Source organism: Palaemon carinicauda, chromosome 30 (genome assembly GCF_036898095.1).
Source record: "Palaemon carinicauda isolate YSFRI2023 chromosome 30, ASM3689809v2, whole genome shotgun sequence".
NCBI classification, from domain to species: Eukaryota; Metazoa; Arthropoda; class Malacostraca; order Decapoda; family Palaemonidae; genus Palaemon; species Palaemon carinicauda.
This window is the reverse complement of record NC_090754.1, coordinates 75,976,714-75,991,249: the sequence shown is the minus strand read 5'-3', so window position 1 is coordinate 75,991,249 and position 14,536 is coordinate 75,976,714. Positions and strand designations below refer to the sequence as shown.

General features: G+C 42.8%; 1 protein-coding gene across 3 annotated transcripts in view; it reads left to right on the top strand.

The window, feature by feature from the left end:
• LOC137623293 (uncharacterized) overlaps nt 1–14,536 on the top strand; it is a 125,245-nt gene that overhangs the window by 33,064 nt on the left and 77,645 nt on the right. For all 3 annotated transcript variants that reach the window (XM_068354077.1, XM_068354076.1, XM_068354075.1), the window contains exons 2-3: nt 1,123–2,364; nt 2,527–2,688. In XM_068354077.1, the coding sequence (XP_068210178.1) occupies nt 1,162–2,364; nt 2,527–2,688 (1,365 nt within the window). In that variant the 5' untranslated portion in view covers nt 1,123–1,161. The remainder of the gene's footprint in view (nt 1–1,122; nt 2,365–2,526; nt 2,689–14,536) is intronic.

Here is a 14,536-nt window from a genome sequence, read left to right as displayed (position 1 = left end):
TGAATCAGCTATATGATCATCGGATAAGTTTAATATTGAAAAATGTTATTTTCATTAGTAAAATAAATTTTTGAATATACTTACCCGATGATCATAAATTAAAGGACCCACCCTTCCTCCCCAATAGAGACCCAGTGGACAGAGGAGAAAATTGGTTCTGTGTTGACATCGAGTACTTGAGTACCTACTTGACAGATGGCGCTGTTGATGTACACCCCCACCTGTATAGCGATCGCTGGCGTATTCCGCCCGTAGGTTTTTCTGTCGGGCAGCAGAGCTGACAGCTATATGATCATCGGGTAAGTATATTCAAAAATTTATTTTACTAATGAAAATAACATATTACTTTCAAATTTGATATTTGTACTAAACGTGCAGCAAAGATGAATTCCCAAGACAAGTGAACAAACAATGGCCGCCGTGAAGGGCCAGACGGGAATAATAAAACAGACTATACTGGATATAAAACAAAAGCCCGGTACTATAAAAAGCTGTCAAAACAAACTATGGTACTTAACATTGGAATGTGTGAAGAAGGAGCTTCGGACATGACGAAATAAATCCACGAATGTTGAAAAAGTCGAGAGCACCACAAAAAAATTTCACACTAACGAAGTCCAAAAAGAAGGATGTTGTTCAGATGGCGCTCGCGTCGTGGCGTGGGTGGTGTGGCGCTGGTGGTTGGCTAGGGCCTTTGTATTGGCCCATCCCTTTGACGAAGGAATTAACTAAATGGAAGACAACCTGTGAATAGTGGATTTCACGCGCCTTTGCTTTATACACGACACCCAAAAGGTGCTCGCGCGAGGGTTGTAACCTCAGCATTCCATGCTTTTATCTTTCTCTGGTATAATTGGAAGGTTTTATCAGAAAAGGTATATAAGAAGGACTCTTTTCACCGGCCGCCACAGGTCTCTCCCCAGAAATAGATTTTTCCTTCGTCAAAATCCCTTTTTTATTCTTTAGTGGTTACTGCCATATTTTAGCCACATAGCCTGTAAAGCCGGCTGTATAGAATAGGATATTTTTTTGTTCTTTTGTGATCTTTGATATTGTACTTTTTAATCTTGAATATTCATGAAATAATTCAGTATATAATTGAAGGCATTTTAAATGTTTCAGGTGGCAGCTATATGTGGGCAATATAGAGCTTGGGCAAGAATGGCCGAACCAGCTTCAGAAGCAGCTGGTTTTGCGCAGGATTTATTTTCACCGCTGCAGTTTTGTGAAGTGGTGCAAGAGGGCCATGGGGGTTCACACACGGTGAAGGTTGAACATCCGCAATCTCAACCTAATCAGATGGCTACTGCCCAACACACCACATCCCCTGTCGCTTCTATGGTCAGCATGGCAGGTGTTACATCTATTCCTGCTTCCACAGCATCACAACACATGCACATGCAGTCCCAACCTGTAATGGCAAATCTCATGCAGCATCAGCAACATGTCCAGCAACAACATCAGCGAGTGCAGCAACACCAGCAACAGGCGTGTCAGCAATCTCAGATGCTTCAGCAACAAATGAATGTTCAACAGCAAACCCAAACAATGTCTCAGCAAATGCTTCAACAACAACAACAGCAGCAGCAGCAGCAGCAGCAACAACAACAGCAACAGCAGCATCAACAACGTCAACAGCAGCAGCAGCAACAACAACAGCAACAGCAACAACAGCAGCAGCAGCAACAGCAACAACAACAGCAACAGCAACAGCAGCAACAACAACAACAACAGCAACAACAGCAGCAGCAGCAGCAGCAGCAGCAGCAGCAACAATCTCAGTTACAGGAAGCATCACAGTCCCAGCAGCAAAAATCAGCACAGTTAACAGCTGTGCAACCCCCTTTGAAACAACAGCAATCTCAACAAACACAAACTCAGCCAATGCAACAACAGCAGCAAGCACAGGCATCTGTTATGCCCTCAGTCAGTAACATGCAACTTGTTAATGGGTTGCAAATGCCACTTGGCATGCAGCAAGCGAGTCCCTCCAAAATCCCAGTTAGTAGCACAGTAACGGCGTCTTCTGCTCCTGGGACTGCTATGTATGTATTGTCTGAGGTTGTACCTACCAGTGAGTCAAAGACTAATATTCTTGCTAACAATACAGGTAATGAAGTGTCAACCCAGAACCAAAATATGGCTGTTCCTGTACAACCAAACAACATTACAAAGAGTCCAGTAGCTGTATCAGTAACACGGGACCCTGCTGATAGTAATTCAGTATTTGTTTTGACTGGCATTGTTACGGAAATTGCAGATAAAAATGGTAATGCTGCACCAACTCCAAGTACAGCACAAGCTCCAGTATCTGCACCAGCTTCACAAACAACAGCAGCAGTAGCAGTAGTTAGTAAAGATGAGGTATTATCTATTGTTTATTCTTAGTTTGCTGACAATATTTTTGGGAAATATGGATTTGAACCCAGTGAAATAGGTAGATCCTCATGTCAGATAAAGAGTTCTTAAAGCATGTATGGTACTTTACTAATGGGGGATTTTGATCAACCCTTTTTTTTTTTATAGGTAAAACCAGTTCCTGTTAAGCGCACCTGGAGACGACCTTGGAAAAAGAAGAAGGAAAGAGAGAAGAAACAGCCTGTGAAAAGAGCTCGAAGGGCCAAGAAAAAACGAGTTGTTGTTCACAAGAAAAATATAATCCAAATAGATCCAAGAAATGGTCCTGCTGTAAGTTCTTGCCTTTAATTTTTACTTGTTCTGTAACTGGAATATAAACCTACGCTATTTATTTAGGAGTATTACTTTCTGTGAAGCTGAAAAGACAAGCCATTGAAATTTAGCGAGGGTTAACTACCCATACCGCTAGTTAGTGGGGGTAGGGGGGAGGTAGCTTTGCATTTTAGTCTGGAGTATTTCTGACAACAGTTGTATGGTTTATTGAAATGTTTTTATATAGTAAATGAGGGGCAGCAGTGAGGTGAGTAAGAGAGTACAATCCACGTACCTGTTTGTATATCCTTGGCTGTTTTTGATTCATGACATCTGATATAGTTTTTTGCTTTTGTTGAAGCTTTTCAGATACTATACATGTATGAACTTTTTTTTATTTTCCGTTGTGACCTTATCTTTTGTACTTTGGTTTGTTCTTATGGGTGTACAAGGACTGTTTGTTCCTTTCTCAAAAATAAGGCTCAGCTTACTTAGTGCAAGTTCATGTATGGCTGCTATATGTCATCCGTGAATATTTATCCGCATATTTTGTTCCTTTTCAGGGGCCATGTGTATATGTAGGTTCTTTGCCAATAATGTGCTGATTAGTCTTCTCTGTGGAGGCGGTATGGAACTAAATGTAGAATTAATTTAGTTGGTAGATAGTACAGCTCCCTTCACTCTACCTAAACAAAACCTTATTTGTTTGGATTGATTCCTGCTGGAACCCTGGCATCTGCCGGTGCGGCTTTTCATTGTTCTAGCTAGTTTGTATGGGCACAGTTCACATGTTCCTGTCTTTCCTACTGCTGCAGCGATAGATTCTTTTGGGTTCTTGCCAGACCCCTATGAGTTGCTGAACACACTTTGACTCACCCTTGACTTTTCAAGGAACTGACCTTTGTTGCCTCTGGAGCATGTGGCTGTTGCACAAAACCTCTCCTCTCTTGCTGCTCATAATGATAGGGTCCCTGCTTTGACAATAAAGTCCTGCTGCTGACTGCCTTGGCTTTAGTTGGAGTGCTTGGGTAGAGGAATAGTAAGAGCGCGGTAAGGAAGTGCAGATGTTTTTTATCGTCCTCTTCTTCCTCATGCTCTTCCTGTTTCTCCTCCCTCTCACTGCCCTCCATGTCTTCTCAGTCTGCGGGATGTAGGAAGAGGATCCTGAAGTTTTCTTACTGTTTGTAATAGTGGAACACTGTGAGGAAGGTAGATAACTTGGTCCATGTGCTTGCTTGTGCCCCATCAAACCTCTTGAGAAAAGGCCAACCAGGACTTCCCATGCTTCATGTCACTTCAGAGATAATGCAGAAAAAGTCAGTGCTTGTTGTAGTTTCTGATTATCCCAGCTATTCATAATTGATTTTGGAAGTTTATGGACCTGCTCTTAACATCATCTAAGTCTTATGTTGTGTCCTTCATGATGGTACTTACTACATTTTCTAGAATTTTGGAACCCCCATCATGCAAACTATCCTCTAATATCACCGAAAGCCCTAGTATTGATGGCAGAGGTGAAAGGGATGTTGGAGAGGAACATGTTGGAAGCTGGGGTATGATCTCCGGGCTTCTACTGTTTACTTTTCAATGTGGGGCTGGAGAGTAATCATGGACCTCTCTCCCCTGAACCAGTTTGTACAGCAAATCAGATTCAGGATGGAAATAATTTGAACTATACTGAGTTCTATCAGAGGAGACTTCATGTTCTCAATGTACAGTATGAGAAGGATACATACTTCCAAGTGCCCATTCATCAGTCCTATCTTAGATGCCTCCCCTTTTTCCTCAATGGAGTCGTTTATCCACTTTAAGACCCTGTGTTTCTGACCAGGCATTGCTCCTCAGGTGTTCACTCGAGTGTTCAGGTGCTGATAGCTTAGGACCTCTCGGACGGAGTATGTCTTTTGATATACAGTATCTTAATGGTTGGTTAATCCTTGCCACCTCAGAGAGACAGTTGCTACAAGATTATGATTTCCTTCTAAACTTTTTTTTTGCAATCTGGGGATAATGATAAAAGGAAAAAGTAGAATCTCACGCCCAAGCAGAGGTTTTAGTATCTTGGTATGCCAATAGACATGGCTGTAACACATCTTTCCATTAGACAATTGTGTCAGTAAGCTCAGAGGTAGTGCAACTGTTTCTGTCCAAGTGTTAGCAGAGGCTTCTCGGTCACCTTTTTTCGGAGAAGCTCGCTCCTCAATGGTACTTCCACCATAGTGGTGTTTGGTGTTTAACTGTTCTCAGATGCATTGAAGGAGGGGTGAGGCTTTCCCCTGGGTGATGTCGTATCAGGGGTGTGGTTAGTAGATGAAAAGTGCCTGTATATTAACCTGTTGGAAATGCAAACAGTATTTTTAGCATTGCAAGCACTCAAAGAACATTTGTGGAGGCACTGGGTAGTATTGATGAGCAACTACACCACTGCAGTAGCTTACATCAACAAGCAAGGAGCCATAGTGTCGCTCCCTCTTTACAAGTTGACAAAGCAGATGGTTGTATGGTTGGAGCAGTCATTACATCCTTGTGTAGCAGAATGGCTGTTAACCTTGTGTGACTCATTTGGAATCGACCTGTTTGCCACATGACTGGAAAAGGAAACTTCTGGTATTCTGTTACTCTGTTCCAGACCCAAAGACAATGTTTGCGGAGGCTCTCCAACTTCCATGCAATCTCTGGATATCTCCTTTTTCCCTGTTCAGCCTGATTTGCCAGCTGATGAACCAAGTGTTATATCATGCCATGTCTCAGGATGGCTTTGATGGTTTCCAGACGGCCACAAGCCAAGTAGTTTCCGGATCTGTTAGCCCTTTCAGAGTTATAATTGAGGTTCCAAGCAAACTTTTCGATGGAACAACACTCCACTTTGTTGGCAGCACCTTCAGAAGTATAGCCAACCCGTGAAGTTGCTTGTATTGCATGGTTGGAGACTATCCAGCATCCCCTCAGAGCAAAAGGCTTTTCGTAGTAGATTACTGGACGAAGGAAATGTTTGGGTACTTTCGACAGTTCTCTGCAGCTGTCTTCCAGGGAAAGCGGCAATTTTTTTGTCACAGTTGTCGTAGAAGGGTACCTCTCTGGTCAGAGCACCTCTACCGCTGATTACGGACATCCTTTCTACTTTCTCTTTCATGGCTGTGAAAGGGAACCGTTCAACCTAGAGCACAGTCTTCTGACTGAAGGGTGTAGACCTCTCCTCCTTGCGGAAATTTCTTTGCTTGTGGAGAGCTTCAAGCAGTCTTGCTCACTCTGGGACCTCAGGTCCCCGGAGTGGGACTTGATTCTTGTGAAAGTCTTATGCATACGTAGTATGACTAACAAGGTCGTCAAACAAAGATCTAATTCAAGAGTATGCCTTTGCTAGCCATACCAAGAGCAAAGAGACAGGGTAAGTTGCTGTAGGTCACCTTTAGCTTGTGTCCAAATTCATGGGTAAAACCCAGAATCATTGAGACACGACCCCAGGTTCGAGACCTTCTGTAGCCTCTATCTAAGCAAAGCTTTGTGTGGTAATTGAGAGGCGATGCTTTTGTCTCCTATAAGGGCTTAGGGTGGTGTTAAAAGAACTTTACATCTCTAGTCTGAATGTCAACAACTTTTCCTTAGTGCTGGCAGAACAGGAAGAAGACAGTCTTTTCTGGCTTTCTTGAGACGAAAGAATCAGGGAGGCAGTTAGGTGATGACAACAGGAGTTTGTAAGTGCCAAATGACCTTCACCACCTTATATATAAGGGAGTATACCTACGAGTTCTTTGACGCTTGTCATTAGTACTATAGTCATATGGTAAAGAAATCATCTTGTTCATGATGAAGTGTCAATGTGATTTTGGATGCAAGGTAGAATGCCTTACTCTTCTGTTCCTTCTTTCCTTTCCCTCACTTGAGGATAAAGTGATTTTACTGTTATATGCTGGATCTGACTTTGATGCTAGTTTAAAGGTTACTCATTACTGGCAAAAGCAAGGGACAGGGACAATGCCCTAGAGATATTATTAAGCCCCCTCTCCATCCAAGTTAGGACCAGAGAGGGCCAGACAATGGCTGTTGATGATTCAGCAGGTAGATTAATAGGCTCTTACAAACCTCCATCCTAAGCTCACAAGGATGGTAAGGTTGCAGACAGTACAAGAAACTATCGAGCTTGAGTGGGTCTTGAACCCAAGTCTAGCAGATTGCCAAGCAGGGACATTTCCAATAGGCTACCATAACTTTTGAGTACCTATCAGGCTTGTTCTGTAAGTAGTTCTTCTCCAGCCTCCCTTAACAAAGGAAGGATGGTGAAATGATTACCAAACCTATTTGTCACTATATGCCAGGTATTTCATTCCAGGTTGCATTTACCCTTCAGGGAAGAAGGATTCCTTCATTGACTGAGTACCAGGTACTCTCCCAATTACAGGCCAGGCCCTATCAGCCTACTCATCCCTATGATGGGCAGATAAGCAAATGCTCGAGTCATTTCCCTCACTCATATACAGCACTAGGGAAACTACCAAATTCCAGAGAAGAAAAAGAACCAACCAATTCAGTTTTAGGTGGTTTTCCTCCCACTAATAACCACTAATAAGTGAGTCTGTATTAAAAGATGAAAGGTTTTTATGTATATAAGGAAGAACAAATAGATTTTAAAAGCAATTTGTATTTGTAATTCAAACCATTGACATTTAATACGAGCTTGACTTCAGCGAAGATGAAATGGCTGTTAAACTTTTGACAAGGTAAACAATGGTTGTCTGTAGGGTGGGAAATAGGCACTGCCCACACAACAGGTAAAGAAAACCTCACTTTGACTTCGGCCGCCAGACAGTACTGACATATTTTTAGGTGTCCTCACATGGCTGTTTTAATATTTTACTTTTTCTTAGATTGAATAAATGGTCTTGCAGACAGTTTTGTTTGAGGGATAGTAGTAGAAGAACCCAAGAATATGCAGTTTTCCTGATAACTGCAATTGTGAAAGTTTTCTATGCCACCTTCCATTATCCAACATACTTTTCCTATTGGTCAGCATGTTAATTGCTGTTCTATCTCTTTTGTGTGTGGTCTTGTAACGATGATTACGTGAATGTAAGGAAGTTAATTTTCCATAGAGATAGCGGGTGCTCCTATCAGAAAAAGAGTTCTGGCGTTGTCAAGTGTGAAGGTGAAGGGAACCGCCTTTCTTCTTTCCTTCAGTGTCTGCCAATTTCAGATACCACTAAGGACGTATCACCTAGTTATTCTTTAGTGGTCTCTTTCCCTGTGAGAGTGTCTTCATCAACCTGTGCAACTGCAGAGTGGACCGATATTGAGTTCTTCCCTGTCCCGTGCCTCATGTTTGTTAGTCTTTGGTGCAACTTTGAAAAAAATTCAAAAGACATAGATAGGAGTCATGTCATTCATTTCTCTCTCCATGAATGAGAGCCTAGAGTTGTCCCATTGCGGGAAGAAACATTGGCCCACACAACACTATGGAGGTGTTGGGGACTTGGTATTGATGTTCACACACCTTTTACCTTTGCCTGTTCTTGTACTGGTAGGAGTAGGGATTGAGAGTTGTCCCATAGCGGGAAGAGACATTGGTACGCAAAACTCTTGTATGAGCTGAACATACGCACTGCCGGTTAAGATGGAAGGGCGCCACCCTTCTTTTCCCATTTCCTGGCTTTTCCCATTTCCTGGATGTTCTCTCTCTTTCTGGAGAGAGAGAGAGAGAGAGAGAGAGAGAGAGAGAGAGAGAGAGAGAGAGAGAGAGAGAGAGAGAGAGAGAGAGAGAGCGGTGCATGCAGAAGAGATATGGGTTTGGCACCTATCCACCATCTCTGAGCAAAAGGTTTCTTGCAAGGCACTGCACAGGAGATGTCTGGATATCTTTGCAAAATTCCTCTGCAGCTGTATACCAGTGAAAGTGGGCCGTTTGCGATTTGTGTTGTAGGTGGGATACTTCTCTGATCAAAGCCTCCCTGCAATTGATAGCTGAGCTGTTCTCAGTCTCTGCATTGAAAGTCTTTAACCAGGTATTTAGACTGAAGGACTTGGACTTGTCCTCTTCCTGGGAATTTTCCCTGCTTCTGAGGAGATTTGAGCAGTCGGGGCCTCCTAGAGAACTCTGATCACAGGAGTGGAATGTCCCGAGAGTTTTCATCTCTATCAAGCAGTTGTTGTACGAATCCCAGGTTTGAGTCCTTCTCAATCTTCTCTCTCCAAATTACAACTAGCTATTAGGATGACCTGCTTCTATGTCCTGTGAGGGCACTTTACTACCTTAAGAGAACTTAGAGCTTCATGCCAGAGCCCCTGAAGTTGTTTCTCAGCACAGGAAGGGTTAAGGAGCATTACTTGTGCCCATTAAAACATTTTTTGGGGGGTTACTTCAAACTCTGTGTTTTTGTTTCTCATTTATAAAGCATTTAAAAGATCGTTTTATATACTGTACAAAAATTTTTAAAGGATGTTTTCATAGCACTTTATCAATGTATAGAAATCACTTTTTAAGGTGACTATTTTTCAAATAGAAGTTTTTGTTCTTTTTGAAAGTGATTTTCCAGATTGTAGGCTGTAAAACTCCCCATATTTTAATGTTTGATTGACATAATAGGTCAATGATAAAAAAAGAATGTATAGTTTTTTTCCGAAAATTTTAAGTTTTGTCAAGATTGATTGGATAGACTTTAATATGTATAAGTAGGGGCTTTTAGGCATAATTTTCATCATCACTATGGATCATAAGGACATAATCATCATATTTTAGGGTCACTTGCTAACTAGTGGATAGTCCCTTCCCTCAAAAACACATGATATATGTTACATGTACTAAATGCTGACACATGAGCAAGACATAGCTTAGCCTTGTATTTTTGATATACTATAACATAAGAATTGTAAATATATAAACAAACAGACGAAAAATAAGAATATACATGCAGCAAACATTTTTCAGATGTTGAAAAAACTGATAATTTAGTCCTTGGGAGATCATAGAATATGGTTTTAATTTAAATGGCGTGCTAAAATGGAATAGCTTTCCCAGGAATTTTTGAAGAAAAAGTAAATAAAATTGTACCTAGGGGAGAAGATGGTTGTGTACGGGACCAGACACGCTTGCGGGAATATGCAAAAAGGGCTTTTTCGGATTAAAATCCTTTTTTATTTTTTAAAAGACTATCTGAAACATGAAACATACAATAGATGTTCTCTTAGCCAAAAATTCAATAACCTGAATTCCAAAATTCCATAGAAGAGGTTATAAGTTGCACTCCTCAAGAAGAATACAGTGTAGTTCTGGCTTTCCATCAAGCATGCTTACATTGCTTTCGGAGAGTCTACATTGGAAGTCAAAGATATTGGCTCTAAGCCTTCAAGAAGAATCTGTCCATGGCACAAGTGCTGAAGGTAGGACTCAGGAAGTGCCAGACAGTCTTCACCACCCTTTTCTTGTAGAATATACCCACAATTTCCTTGGTATTTATACCCTGGACCTACTGTAGCTGTTCAGCAGAATGCATAGCAAGCCGTGCTCCCTCATGGGACAAGAAGCATTTTGTCTAAGATAGTGGTTGTGACGTAAGGCTAGGAATGAAAGGTAAGAATGTCTGGCTATTTTTCCTTTCTTCCCATCCCTTCGGACATAGCAGCAGTGCCGTCATGTTGCTGGACAAGATGCTAGATGCAGGTAAGCTACTCAACTGAGTAACTTTTCTTTAAAATTTGGTTTATATCAAAATATCTTCCCCATTGTCCTTTACAAAGGGGAGGATGAATGGAATGTATGTGTACCCATTTCTCTTAGTGCCCAAACATTCAGACTTCATATCCCTAGGGATATAGATTCTCAAGTGACCCCCTATCACCTGCATCATCTTCATGTTCAGGCAGTTTAGGAGTCATGACTTTTGCTCCTTTGCAGGACCAAAGTACATTAACATTTCCCAGGTTAGTTAAGCGGCCAGATTGATAATAGGGGACTTCCTCCCTCCTTAGGATAAGTCTCCTATAAAAGATTGAGGCTACTTGCCTGTGCTCACCACCTGTCATTAACTATTTCAATAATGAATTCAACAGCTTTCAGCCCTGCTGAAGACATTTTCTATTTTAGAGGACTCAGGTTTGTATAGCCAGAAAAATTCAAATTACTTTTTTTGGGCTCAAGCCATGTCATCGTGATGGAAGGTTCCTGTAGGTAGCTTTCTAAGGGATATTTGGCTATAGTGATATTCCCAGAGAATTGACCATTAGGTCTCCAGAATTCTAACTCCTGGTGCGAATATCCTTAAAATTTCACTTAAGGATATCGCATAATATCAGGGGACGTATATCTTGATACGACTCATAGCAATCTTCACCCCGAATAGTGTTTTCGTTTTGAGGGAGAAAATTGGCGAAAATAGAAGGGGAGCCGTTATCAAGGTTACCCTTCCTCCCGTACTATTACGAGTATCCAAGATGGCGCTCATTCCTATTTTTGTAGCGAATTCGCACGGTGGTGTTCCCTGTTGATCTAACGTTTGTGATCGTTATTTTGAGGATTTATATTGCATTTTCCAGCTTCTGCCTCTGGAAAGTTGAGTCTTTATTCTTTTCAATGTATAATTTTTATCTCCTGCTTCACAGAGAAATTAGTGTAATTTAATGTGTTCGGAGCTTGGCCGATCACCGGAGACGCCATGGTCGCTGTTGTTCATGACATGTGTTATTTAGTTAGCAGAACGACATTCCCGGTGGTAATAGCATTAATAAATTATGAAAGCTATTTAGGCACAATTATACTAGTAAAGACATATTTATGCATATAAATTTCCTCTTCCTTGTGTCGATCGTATACGTTAGAGTTTCGGCGATTTAGGTAACTGACTCTCGCCCTGTGCTTGGCTACCTAGCCTATGCACTTTTGTATACTTTCATTATCCCCGGTTACCCTCGTGTATCGTTTTATCAATTCAACAGGAGGTAGTATACCTCCTAGAATTGATTATATAATTCGATACTCGTCTCCTGTGGAGATTTAAGGGTAATCCCTTCTTCCCTCTGAGTACCGCCATAGGTGACAACTCTATCTTAGTCTTGCCATAGAGTACTGTAGTTCACTCAGGCTTGACTAGGCTAGTGTTTTCTGTCTCCTACCCTTGCCGGCATGGGTTTTCGACAGAACCTCAGAGTATTCAGTATTTCTGCCGGCGGCCGAGCGGCAGGGTGAGTAGTCACTCTCCTGCTGACTTAGTACTGCTGGCATAGGAGGCTAAGCCTCCCTAGGCCGCACTTGAAGTAATAGTATGATGCCGCCACCTTCTCCCCTGCGGTCTAGAAGATAAGTCCTGTTTCGGGAGACCCTAGGCTGAGGAATAGACATTCTTCTGCCGCCTAGGATGGCGCCGATAATGAAACAAAGTTTCACTCTTGTGTGGAAGTGGCGGCAACCCTGCCGCCTTCTTCCACACTGGATACAGGACCCTTTCCCTGTCCTTCTTTGTCCTTTAGCTATGGCCTAGCTATCGCAATCCTGTGGCCGTTTTCCTACAATCTCACTGCTTGCCGAGTAGATCGTGGTGCCAGCCGGGCTCCTACATAAGCAACTGTATAGTCACTCAGTCTTTCCCTTATGGACGCAAGGCTCCGGGAAAGGTTGTGCTGGCTGTAACGGCTGCCGCTGGGAGACCCTTCCGCTGCTGAGTGTTCTTCAGTCCTCTCTTTGACTGCCATTCACATTCCTGAAACTGGCAATGCCAGCAACGGATCTTGTGGCTGGATGGAAGCTTGAATGATGTATTCTCCCCTTCCATTTGAACCCTCATTCTAGAGGAAGACAGTAAGGTTATATACTTACACCCTTATTTATTGTAAATATACATTTTAATAAGACAGCCCTTCACTCCATGGAGACAGCCCTTCACTCTATGCTCTCTCTCTCTGTCAGCTAGTGCCACTAGGTACTAACCCAGCCTGCAGCATGTCGGCTTGACCGGTGCCGTCAGGTACTTACTCAGTCGGCGGCTTGCCGGCTGGACAAGTACCGTCGGGTACTACCCAGCCTGTGACATGCCGGCCGGACTGTGTCGGCAATATGCCGGCTGAACTACTGCATATGGTTATACAGTAGCCAGTATATATGCAGTATAGGATATACTGCATACAGAAAACTATAGTATATGTTTTACAGTAGTTATTTTCCAACATACCTTGTGTATCCTTGCACAGTCTATTGCTGAGACCAATCCTATATTGAAAGAATAGAATTCTTCAATACTCTGATTAGAAATCAGGTAATAACTTACCCCACAATATTAAATAATTTGAGAAGAGTCAGTGGTAGTATACACTTTTTCTATCCCTAGAGGTTAGAACTCTTCTCTTTTGAGTTTGCTCTGATCAAGGAAACTCTATAACCAATATTGAGGGGAGGTCATAGCAATTGGCTGGAAAGGATACACAAGTATGTGTCTCTCCTAATTTCTTTCTAGCTTACTATCCTAAGCTATAATGCTTAAAATATTAATATTTTGCATAATCTGTTTATCATGTGTGATCAACAACCGCATACTCATTTAATTTTCCTTTCTTTACAGGAAGAACCCCAGATGGAATGCGATGCGATCTTCTGCAACCATAGGAGTAGGAACTTCTACGGTCACAAAGCGTGCAGGTCTCATGCCCCCTGCACCATCATTACCGAAACCCTGCAGTACTGGGACCCCCAAGTCTGCAATATCTGTCGGACCTTGGTGACCGAAGGTTTCGACGACCCCAAGTCAACGGAGTCGAGGGATGCGGCACGAGAAAAGCTGCGCAAGTGGGTACGAGAGTTCCAGAAAAACTCTCCGGGACCATACCTACCTAACGATAGGATGCGTAGCTTGCTGTTCCCGAAAGGAGGTAGTGAAATTGTTGTGCCCCAAGCACGACCCGGACCTCCCTGCGTCCAGATTGCCATCGAAACGGATGTTAGTGAGGCATTGCAAAGCAGGGACATCCGCCTGGAGGAAAGGATGTCGGAAGTGTCTACGGACACTGAAAAGGATCTACTAAAGGATGATCCCGAGGAGGAGTCTACTCTACCTCTGGAAGAAGATGATGATGTCGAGTCGGAGTTCCTTCCATCTGTTCCAGCACCGGAGCCGTTACCCTCGACATCTTCAGCTTCTACCCCTCCATTGGACAACATGAGCCAGACACTGGCCCATCTTATGGCCTTAAAGGATAACATTCGCAAGCAAGGCGAAGCAAAGGAAGCGATACTCGAGAGAGAGCTTCGTGAAGCTCCACTTACCGCCTCCCAAGGGTCATACATGCTACCCAGAGTCCAAGACCTCCCAACCTGCTCCAAAACCAATCCCTGGAGTTATGTGGAGTTTATGCCGATTACTAACGGCAAACTACATCTCGGAGAAGATGGGAGCCGTCCCCTTAGACGACATTCAGTTTTGGCCAATCTTTAACGCTTATCCTGATTGCTTCATTCGACTGAAGCATGAACCAACGCCAAAAGAGGAGACGGAACCGAAGGAGTTCATGGTTTTCGACCACGATAAGGCACAGGCTCTCTTGTCGAGTAGCCTAAAAAAGGCGAGCTATTCAAATTCAATAGTGTTCGCCTTAAGTAAGAAACACACTACCTTTCTTGCTCCTGCTTCAATATCCTTCTCCTTTACATTGAAGGCATTTACTGTCACCAAGGCAGTGGAGGCAGGCAAACCATGCCCTGCACTAGAGGAGTGCAGGCCTATGTCATTAACCTTTCCCATGGAAGAGAAGGAATGGAAGGAAGTCCACCTAACCTTCTCAGTAGGGAAACTGGACGCAGACATCGCTAGACGACAGTTTAGCGAGAATCTCCCTAAACTTTCTGACTTTCTCTTGCGCAAGGAACAAGAGACGAAAGAGAGACGTGCTGCAT